We start from the raw sequence: 11,411 nt of genomic DNA, 5'->3' as shown, positions 1-11,411 counted from the left end.
ATTGCTACAACAATGTAACCAAACCGGGGAGTAAGAGATCTAAGTACCTTCTCAATGGTACTTTTTTCAGAGAGAGTTTCTACACACGACTCCATCTCATTTGTGATCAGAATTACTTTGGAGATATAGTTAAGTACCTTCTCATTGTTCTTCATGTTGATATTTTCATACTTCTTACCTAAATATTGAAGCTTTACCTTCTTCACCGATGCATCATCGTCGGCCCACCGTACCAGTGTGTCCCACGTGGCCTTCGTCGTCGTCGAATCAACGATTTTCTCAAACATGTTCACATTAACACACTGATGGATGTAGAACAACGCCTTCTAATCCTTCTTCCTACAATCACGATGAGCATTTCCCTGCGCATCCGTTGCATTTGCTGGAAGTGCAACGTGAATGTAACCTTCATTGATGAGATCGAGGACATCTTGATCGCCAAACAACACACACATCTAAATCATCCAACGATTCCATCTCTTGCCATCGATCACTGGAATCTTGGTACTCATATTTCCATTTCCGTTCATCTTCAACCTTGTGAAAAATGCAGATCTCGCCAAACACTAGTATTTCCTAATCCCGCATAATCAAGAAATATGATTCTGTTACGATTCCGATTCAGAAATTCAACATGAATTCAAAAAACAAAATCAATAACACAATGCCTCACTGTTCATTCATGTTTCCCTATGTTTTCGTGTGGATCTAAACCGGGGCTTTAGATATCAATTGTTGGTGCACAAGATGAAGAAGAAGAAGATGGAAGAAGAGAGATAAGAAATAATAAAAACTTCCACTTGTCATACCCCAATTTTGTCCGGGTAAGAAAAATCTTTCACCAGCATTCACCACCAGATGCTATACGGCATAAACTCTATCTTAGGGTTTCTCAGCCCTAAACTACTCCAAACTCCCCATCATTTCTAAAGACACATTCAATACTCACGTGATTATTCTAAAGAAAACCCTCAGTGACATCAAATTTTTAACAAATCTTTCAGTGGCATTTCATCTGTTAAGTTCCTTGTATATAACTCAAGAAAACATCTGTTGCGTTTGTCTCCTATTGCTGTTACTAAAGCATGGGATGGTATGCGCATTTTGGGACTTATTGGTTAACAAGGCCCATTTTGGGTTATCCATAAGATCTTTTGGTTTTAAAAAAAAGGGCCCACTCCTATCAACATATTGAAAGTTCAAAGTATGGTTCAAGACTTTTTTTTTACACATTACTAATCCAAGTCCACTTTCTTATTAGTAAGTATTAAAAGCCATGTTATTTTTTGTGATCACTTGTTATTAGCCCATTTTTTACATCCCAAATATTTGTGCCAAGTCTTGATCCTTCATAAGTGTCTAATTTCAAGTTGCATTTTTTGAAACATATATATGTTTGATTTAATCTAAGGCCAATTGTTGGAAGGGACTATGGTGATGGACAACATTTTAAGGCTCATTTTGGTTGGAATTGAGTTTTTAATGCTTATGGTGTGCGTTTCATGTTGTTCCTTTAACGATTATTTAGCCATACTAAGAGAAACCAATTTAAATGTTCATTCATGTATTTAGTGTGGCCCAAACAAGTTTTTAAATGAACTATTGAGATAAGATTTAAATGTTTAAAAAGATTAATTACATAAACGAATTCTAAATCTCAAATGTTACAAACAGTCCAAAAGCTAATACATTTGTCCTAAAAATCTAATGGTACATCTTAATGTTTGAAATTAAATAAACAAAGTTTTGTGCTGCAAATTCAGTAGTTAAAGGCAAAGCCTTTGAAAAACCAGCGCCCAAGACCGCCCTTTGGGTTGAAGCACCTTAAACTGGTACAACAGGCATCTGTTCCCTCTTCCTCAATTAGGTTTTGTTTTGCTTTGTAACCTGCGAAGAAAGTGTCAGCTTAAGTCAAAAAGTCCTATCATAAGCACTTAAGAGACTAAAAAATCATTAATAAATTGATCAAATTAACACTTTGCACAGAGGACAACCATGAACACCCAAAAATGTGTTTCACTACAGGTCCAAACAGCAATGAATCCACAAAATCATAATCCCACAAAATCTGGGATGAAGAAGATATCCTGACAAATCTTAAGATTTAGTAGCCCCTCATGGGGAGGATCAACTGGACAATTTCACTATTTAGTACCCAAAAAACATTAAGAAAACGGGACGGTGAATCATAAAAGAAGAGAAATCAAAAATAATTTTTTCCATTTTTCAACACTAGCATTAACAAACATAAAAAGCAGAAAAGAACAGAAGAAGAAAGAAAAGGTTAAAAAGTGAAGAAAGGGCTTATCTAAGTCATGACGGAGAAGCTCGCATCGCTGACGACGTAACTCAAACCAAGTAGCTTTCCTCTCCCTTTTTGCTTAAATTTCGTACGCCATCTCATTCGTCCTTGTGAATTGAGTAAAACCCCCTTTGTAATTTCTTTAAATTGCAACTGTTGAAGGTTCAATTTCAAAATTAGGGTTTAGGTTTAAACTGTTTTTTTGTTGCTGTTTGGGTTTTGATTTGTTGTTAGAACGAATTAAGGTTTTCGTTGGTTGCGTGGAAGATCGTTTAGGTTAAGGTTGAATTTTTTTTTTAGCGTCGATCCGGCCATTTGAGGAGGATTTAGGAAGATCTAAGGCCAGATTTGGTTTCTCTGGCCCAAGCAAGGTAGGGTTAGTGTTGGAAGTTTTGTTTTTGTGTGGTGGTTCTCCGGGGAAGGAGGTGGCGCTGCCGTCGTCGGCCGACAACCGCCGTCTTCTTCGGCAGGTTGATCGGAGGAGGGTGGTTTTTGTTGCAGAGCGTTTAAGCTCTGAGTTAAGGAGAGAGAAAGAGTTCATCAAATGAACTCATTTCCTTAAATGTTCATGTCATATGCACGCCTGGTTTGGTGCATGAGTGACAAGTGTCACTCTGGAGACGGACAACGTCTGTAGTTGATCGTTGGTCAACCAGATGTTCCTGTGTGAAATCCCCATCTTTCATTACCGTGTACACTCATCATCCACCCTTTGATTGGTTTGACCAGGTCAGATCCACGGATCCGACGGATGATGGTGATGCGTGTGGTCAACAGAGTTGACGGAGCTCGGCTGAGAGCTCCACTGGATTCGTGGGCTGTGGTTTAGGGTCTCTGAATTGGGCCCAAACCCGTTGGCTTTTCGCACCCCCTGGTGGGGATTGGTAGCGCCCACCTGGGCTTAGTTTACTCCAAGGCCCAATTGTCTTTTTTGTTTTTGTTTTTTCTTTATCCAGTTATAGTTAACGTTTAATTATTTACTTAACCTAAATAAGTTTCTTATCCACTATCAAATTCCTATTATTATTAATTCCTAAGTTAATTATATAATTTACCATTATTTAATTAATTAATTTTTATTATTTTTACCATCATTTATTATTTGGATATAATTTAGGCAATTATTTTTTGTGTGAAGTTTGTGCACATTATTATTTTGTATTTACTTATTTGTATCAATTCTTTAATACATATGTATGATGTGCTATAATTGTTACAAGATTATTTCAATTTCACCGATTTAGAAATCATTTTAATCAAATTTCAAAAAAATAAATCACATACTTCTCGATTCAATGTCGAGGCCATTTTCAAACACCTTTTATAAGTCAATCGCTTTTAAAGCATCACCATCAACCTCACATGGCTTACTCTTGGGCCTTCTTACAATGAGACCTATTCGATTTTAATTAATCGATTAGATAAATTATTCACTAAATAAATTCAATTTATTCACAAAATACAAATTTAAAACTTCAATTCAACATCGAGTATTCTTTATTAAAATTAAATTAAAATACTTAATCACAATTAAATACTATTTTATTTAGAAGTGAAAAAAGGAGATGGTTTTGAGTTTTCAACTCCTCTCCTCGATTATTTGAATACGAACTCTTTTACTCGGCTAGTCGAATAATCGTCGTTTCTAATCCACTTAAGCACAAACAAATCAAATTCTTTTATAATAAGAAACGAAAAGGGAGATAACTTTGAGTCTTCAATGTTTTCTCCTCGACTATTTGAATACAAGTCAGTTAAACACTCGTCATTTTGTTATAAACTTCTAAACCCCGATTAAATCAAATTATTTTCATAATAAGTTAAATGAAAAGGAAGATGACTTTGAGTTTTTTAACTTCTCTCCCCATTTGTTTGAATACGAGTTCTCTTACTCGGGCAGTCAAACAATTGTCATTTTTTCACAAACATACAACTTAATCAAATCATTGTCATGACAAACTATACGAAAAAGGAGATGATTTTGAGTTTTCAACTCCTCTTCTCAAATGCTTGGATATGAGTTGTTTTACTCAGTGATTCAAGTACTTGTCTTCATTCTAAAATACGTCAACCATATACAACCTTATTTTCATAAATACTCAGATGAAACAGAAAGCGGTCTAGAGTCTTCTATTCCCTTTCCCGATTATTAGGGTACAAGTTGTCTTGCTCGATTATCCGAGTAATCATCATCCAACCAAAATACCTTAATTATTATCAAAGCCTTTCTATAATTAAGGATGAAAAAGAAAGTGGTCTAAAGTTTTCTATTCCCTTTCTCGATTGTTAGGATACGAGTTGTCTTACTCGACTATCCAAGTAATTGTCATCCAACCAAAAACATCTCAACCAATCAAAACATCCAACATATTAATCCCACTTGTCATCCCCGTGTGACCAAAACTCTTTTTAGAAAGAACATTATTAATCCTTTCTAATGCACACAATAAACTAGTGCTTAAGCCTCCGTCGAGAGTAGACAAGCCAGTGTTTAGCCTTTAGAACGCGATCTACACGGTCGTTCATAAAAAACACCAACCAACGTAGTTCCCCGAACTATGAATGCTCTGACTTCCTTATTACACCATAAGGATACGCAGGCATGAGATTGCGAGATCTTGGCGAGCACACTAATAAAAAACCTCCCCTTTCCTTTTCTGAGGTTCCCATCCATTTCTATTCTCAGTATATTTATAACCCAAAGATAACAAACAACATTTACTAACATTCAATCTCAAATTAGAACTAAAAGGTTCCCGTTGAGTACAACGAACGTGAGGGGTGCTAATACCTTCCCCTTACGTAATCAACTACCGAACCCGAATGTGGTTGCGACGACCATTATTCTATTATTCAAAAGGTCTTATCAATATTTTCCTATCCCTTTATTGGGATAAATAAAGTTCGGTGGCGACTCTGTTCGAACATAAAATTTTCCACGACCCTCACAAGGAATCGTATTTTTCGAGATGCGACAGATGACGACTCTGCTAGGGACTAGCTCCAAGCAAAAGAGAGTGAAGCCTAATTTAGTTCAGTTGATGTATTGTGTGTTAATTTTGTTTATTTGTTTGTTATTTATTCTGTTATTATTATGTTGTCATAATTATTGTCTGGTGTTTTATTGGCTATGTATTATTGGGGTTCTCTGGTTGGTGATACTTTGTGAGAGAGGCTCTCCACCCGAGTCTGAGAAAAACCATAAGATTAAGTTGGTGGTTGCGTAGTGGACGCCCACAAGGAGTCTTCCTTGTTGGGAAGATACGAAGACCCCGCCTAGAGGAGATTCTCTTGAGATATTATTGCCCGACGAGTTTTTGTCACGACGATAGTATTCTCAAGTTGGATAAATTACTCTAGGGACCTTTTAACTCATTATATCCGGTGGTTATGTAGTATTTACCTAAAAAGTCCCAGACTTATTGGGTTAATACGAGAGCCCCAATCAGATGATATCCCTGTGGCGTATTACTACCTTACAGTAGTATTCCCAACCTCGATCTATGAATCTGAGAACCTCATTAGAACCTTGGACTCGAGAGTTGTGTAGTATGGACCCACCAGGAGTCTTCCTCTTTGGGACCATACGAAGGCCTCACCCAGACGAGACTCTTTTTGGGGATGTTATTGGCGGATGAGCTTTCGTCATGACAATAACCTTCCTAAATAGTGATTGATGACTTTGGGAACCTCTTAACTTTAGCATCCTCCCCAAAGGGTTTTGTCTAGTAACCAAGGATACCCACTCTCACGGCCTGTATGTTGACCTACCTGTGGCATGCATAACATCATTCATAACATGACATTCATATTATTTTATTTCCATGGAATCTGAGTGTTATAAGTTGCAGGAATTCAAGAAGCATGGAATCAAGCAAAAGAAACATTTACTCTTTCAAGTTCAAAGATCCCGATCTAAGGAGCTTACGTGACTTGGTCTCTCAGATGCACCCGGTATACAGAATCAACTTTGAGAAGAATTATGGAAATCTGCTCAGCATCCTCAACCAACGAGTGGACCATACAGCTTTAGTCACTCTGGCTCAATTCTATGATCTACCTTTAAGATGTTTCACATTCCAAGACTTCCAGCTAGCACCAACGTTGGAAGAATTCGAGTGTCTTGTTAGGATCCCTATGAAGAACAAGCCATTATTTGAAGGGATAGATGAATTTGTGCCCCTTGAGATCATTGCTAGCACGCTTCACATGGACGAAAAGGAGGTAGAGGCTAACCTAGAGACCAAAGGGAATACCAAAGGATTTTCGCTAAGTTTTCTCTTGGAAAGAGCTCATACCCTACTAAAAGCAGAAAATTGGGACGCTTGTTACTCTGTTATTGCGTTGGCCATCTATGGCATCGTCTTGTTCCCAAATATGGATGGTTTCATAGACATGGTTGCTATTTGCGTTTTCCTTGCTGGAAACCCAGTACCCACCTTGTTAGATGATATTTACTATTACATGAGCCATAGGTACACCAATAATAAAGGAATGATTGCTTGTTGTGCTCCTTTACTATATCAGTGGTTTCTTGAGCATCTTCCAAAGACAGGTGTTTGGGTAGAATAGACAGATGTTAGTTGGCCTCAGAGATTGGGATCACTCCGATCCGAAGATCTTTCTTGGTATTCCAAAGAATACATCAACATGGATATCATATTCAGCTGTGGAGATTTCCCTAATCTACCACTTATTGGAACTCAAGGATGCGTAAATTCTAACCCGATTCTATCACTAAGACAGCTTGGCTACCCAATGGAAGGCCCTCCGGAAGCAAGGTCTTTGGAAGCTTTCTTGTTGCTTGACTTTGGGGTTGAGAATTCTGGCTTGTTCCAACGAATCAGAGAGGCTTGGAAGAATGTCAATCAAAAAGGGAAATCTGATTTAGGGAGAGCAAATGGGATTACAAAAGAACCATATTTTCATTGGGTAAAGGAAAGGGTGGAGATGATCAAAATGCCATTCGTCATTCGGACACCTGTACCTCTTCCCGAACCTAAGCTCACCCATGTCCCTATTGAAGAAGTGGAGAAACTCAAGACCACCATGGCAAAGCTAGAAAAAGAGAATGAAGAGTTGAAGATAAAACTCCAACAAATCATCAATGAGAAAAACACCATGAAGTGGGAGCTTAAGAGAAAGGATGCACAGCTTCAAGCACATGTGGAAAAGTTCAACAAAGAGGAGCATAAGAGGAAAAAGATCAAAGTGGGACTAGAACAAACTAACCATTGTCTAGATACTCTTAAGGGTCAATTACGACAAGCCCAGAAAGAATGTCAAGACAATGAGCATTGGTGGCATCTAGCCACGAAGGAAAACAAGACGATAAGAGATACACTTGGGGCTCAAATAAAAGAACTCACCATTTCTGTTCGTCATGCAAAGGCTGAAGCAGATCAAGAACACCGACTCAAGAATATAGCCACCGAAGCTTCTAGGGTTTCACCCATGATATGGGAGGAGAAGTGTCGAGAAGTAAGAGACGCAAACGAGTCTGCCAGTTATTGGAAGAACCAGCTAGAGTCATTACACCAAGACAACTCCATATGGTTAAAGGAACGAGAGTATGTGATTGAAGATTATGAATCCTTTAAGAAGATCAAGACTTCTTGCAAGGAGATAGGGATAAGTTCCGTGCAAAGCTCGATGGGCTAGTGGGGTTCTGTAATTGGGCGGCTAAAGAATTACCATGGAAGTTAAGAGACGCAGTTTAAGACTTAAAGGAAGATAACACTCCTCCAACCATAATCAGTTTCGTTCTGCTTTGTAGAGGGTTGCTGAAGAGATTCAAGGAAGAACTAGAAGAGCTCCAAGCCAGAAAGCATGCAGTTTAATTTTCCTATGTCTTATATTTTGTTCTTTTAACAATGTATTTTGAACTATGGCCTTTTTGGACCCCTATGTTATGTACTTGAATGAATGACGTTTTAAAAATTACTCCATTATTGCTATTTCTTGTTTCTTCGAATTACTAACAACTAATGGAACTCGAATGATTCCCTGAAGATAAAATATGCATAACATCCGCATCTGCATTATGCATCACGCTTCATAAAAATTCGAAAAAGCTTACCCAACCTTTTTACCCTTTATCCAGCAACACTGACTAATCAACACCGATACGAGACGCGAAGCAACTACAAGATGACGTTAGAGGAAGTTAAGCCTAACCAAGTTACCATGAGGACGTACATCAATATGATCCAAGAGAAAATGGATCAATTGTTGGAGACAATGCTCGCAATTGCCCAAAGAGAGAGGGATATGGATGAAGAAGATAGGGCAAAAAGGAATGATAGCACACCAGGTTTGGACCCCCAAGACGAGAGTTTCGTCCCCACCAAGAAGAGACTGGTTCATATACCGGTAGGAGGCGAAGGAGATGGGGATCGTGCAGAGCCTTCTGATGCGTCTACTCATCATGGATCTGAAATTGGAGATGACCCGTAGGATGCTTTCTATGTGCCTGATCAACCGAAGCCTAAGATACTTCCAGATCCTGCTGCAGATAGGCTTCGTACCCTGGAAAAGAAGATCAAAGCTATAGAATAAAATAATATCTTTGGTGCCTCTGTGATGAACATGCGTTTGGTATCAAATTTGGTCATCCCGGCTAAATTTAAAACTCCTGATTTCGAGAAATACAGAGGACAGACTTGCCCAAGAAGTCACCTTGTAATGTACTTCAGGAAAATGGCTGCTCATACCGAAAATGACAAACTGCTTATAAACTGTTTCCAAGACAAACTAAGTGGAGCGTCCCTAAGATGGTACATGAGCTTAGAGCAAGGGCGGATTCAAAGCTGGGAGGATTTGGCTGACGCATTTCTCCGTCAATACAAATATAACTTAGATATGGCACCCGAACGAATGCAGTTACAAGGCATGGCCATGAAAGAAAATGAGTCATTTAAAGACTACGCCCAGCGATGGAGAGAGTTGGCTGCTCAGGTAGAGCCACCATTGTCTGAAAAGGAAATGACCGGAATATTTGTGGACACCTTGAAGGACCCATTCTTTGATAGATTAGTGAGTAGTGCAGCGTCCGACTTCGCACATCTAGTCACAATCGGAGATCGCATAGAGAAAGGGTTGAGGGATGGAAAGATTCCAGGAGTTGTGGCAGCCCCTAGCGCACCGAAAAAGTATTTTGGAGGCTTCCAGAAGAAAAAAGAAGGTGAAACAAACGCTATATCCAGAGGCTATAAGGGGAAGCAACAGGCTTCATATGGCCAAGTCGCCGCCGTGGTACCCATACCTTATCAACAACCAATGCAGCAACAACAGGTGTATCAACCACAACATCAACAACATCATCAACAACAAAATACCGTGCCACCAAGACAATTCAAGCCAAGGCCTCCTAGAAGGCAACCTGATCCTCTACCAGTACCTTATAGCCAAATATTCCCATATCTGCAAAATGAGGGCCTTCTGACATTAAGGGAGCTAAAACCGACTATTTTTCCATATCCACCCGGATACGATGCTAACGCCCACTGTGAGTTTCACATGAGAGCACCCAGTCATACCTTGGAGAATTGTTTCACATTTCAAAATCGGGTACAAGACTTGATCGAAGCAAAGGTTGTGTCCTTCACTCCGAGACGCCCTAACGTGAACACCAATCCCATGCCAACACATAAGGATGCTTCCGTCAGTGCCATTGAGGAGAGTGATCAAGGCAAATTGATCTGTAAGATTGAAGAGATTCAAACCCCTATCGCCAGGATAGGAGCACAATTGCTGAAGAGTGGTCTAATCCCGGAGGAGCTAGTTGTTGAAGAGAATAATAAAAAGTTAAGGAATTTTATACAACAAATGTTGGACCAAGGCGAGTTACAGATAAATCGTCGTGTCAAGAGAAAGCGCCGGGAAGAGATAGTCGTGGTGGACATCCCTTATGATGAGGTTAATGTAGAAATACCTATAAGCCCATTGGTGATAGAGTTTCCAACACCGTTCGCGTATGAAGATGAGAAGGCGATCCCGTGGATATATCAGCCCAGAGCTTTTAAGCAAGGGCAGGAAGACCAACCTTTGAGGATCAACGAACCAAACATCACCTCGTTTGTGGGGCCGACAGGAATGACACGTAGTGGCCAAGTGTTCGCGCCAAGAACTGCTGATACTTCTGCAAAGGCTAAAGGGAAGGAAGCTGTTGTCCAGATCCCCGTTCCTAATCAAGAAATGCAAGACATGCACATGTCTCCTAAAGCGGCAGTCACTCGTGAAGAGGCTGAGGAATTTCTGAGGATAATCAAGAAGAGTGATTATAAAGTGGTGGACCAGCTGAATCAAACACCTTCAAAAATCTCCATGTTATCTTTATCGCTCAACTCAGAAGCACACATGAATTCGTTGTTGAAGTATTGAGCGCAACACATATCACGAAAGACATAGCGATAGAACAGTTTGACAATATGATAGCTTGTGTGACCACTGGGAATTTCTTGGGTTTTAACGATGATGAACTTCCGATCAAGGGAAAGAACCATAACAAGGCCTTACATATCTCCTTGAAATGCATAATCACTATACTATCAAGGGTATTAGTAGACACAGGTTCCTCGCTGAACGTCATGCCGAAGACAACTTTGATAAAGCTGCCAATGGAAGGGATAAGTATGAAGCCCATCACCCTAATTGTAAAGGCATTTGATGGCTCAAGGCGAACAGTGATAAGAGAGGTTGACTTACCAACCAAGATAGGTCCAACTATTTTTAATATCACGTTCCAGATTATGGACATACATCCCGGTTATAGTTGCCTACTTGGGAGACCCTGGATTCACTCCGCAGGCGCCCTCACCTCCACTCTACATCAAAAGCTGAAATTCATTACAAATGACAAGATGATTGTGATTGGAGGGGAGGAGGATATCTTGGTTAGCCACTTGACATCTTTCCGGTATATCGAGGTGGATGGTGAGATAACTGAGACACCATTCCAATCCTTGGAAGTGGTAACTATGATGGCCATCCAACAGACATTGGAAACCTCGAAATCAGGATCGTCCATGGCCTCGTGGCAAGGAGCTAAGGCTGTTATGGAAAGTGAAAATTCTCAAGACTGGGGCAAAGTGGTGGAAGTGAAAGAGAA

At 39.6% G+C, this 11,411-nt stretch overlaps 2 protein-coding genes across 2 annotated transcripts; both read left to right on the top strand.

Annotated features, from left to right (window-relative positions):
* Nucleotides 1–6,166: 6,166 nt before the first annotated feature.
* Nucleotides 6,167–6,874, top strand: LOC127102597 (uncharacterized). Its single transcript, XM_051039951.1, has one exon. The coding sequence runs from the start codon at nucleotides 6,167–6,169 to the stop codon at nucleotides 6,872–6,874; it is 708 nt and encodes a 235-aa protein (XP_050895908.1).
* Nucleotides 6,875–8,452: 1,578 nt separating this feature from the next.
* Nucleotides 8,453–10,684, top strand: LOC127102596 (uncharacterized). The gene is made up of 2 exons (XM_051039950.1): nucleotides 8,453–8,754; nucleotides 9,334–10,684. The coding sequence occupies exons 1-2, from the start codon at nucleotides 8,453–8,455 to the stop codon at nucleotides 10,682–10,684; spliced, it is 1,653 nt and encodes a 550-aa protein (XP_050895907.1).
* Nucleotides 10,685–11,411: the final 727 nt, after the last annotated feature.

The sequence above is a fragment of the Lathyrus oleraceus genome, chromosome 7 (genome assembly GCF_024323335.1).
Source record: "Lathyrus oleraceus cultivar Zhongwan6 chromosome 7, CAAS_Psat_ZW6_1.0, whole genome shotgun sequence".
Lineage (NCBI taxonomy): Eukaryota > Viridiplantae > Streptophyta > Magnoliopsida > Fabales > Fabaceae > Lathyrus > Lathyrus oleraceus.
The sequence above is the reverse complement of the archived record's forward strand: the minus strand, read 5'-3'. Positions and strand labels throughout refer to the sequence as shown.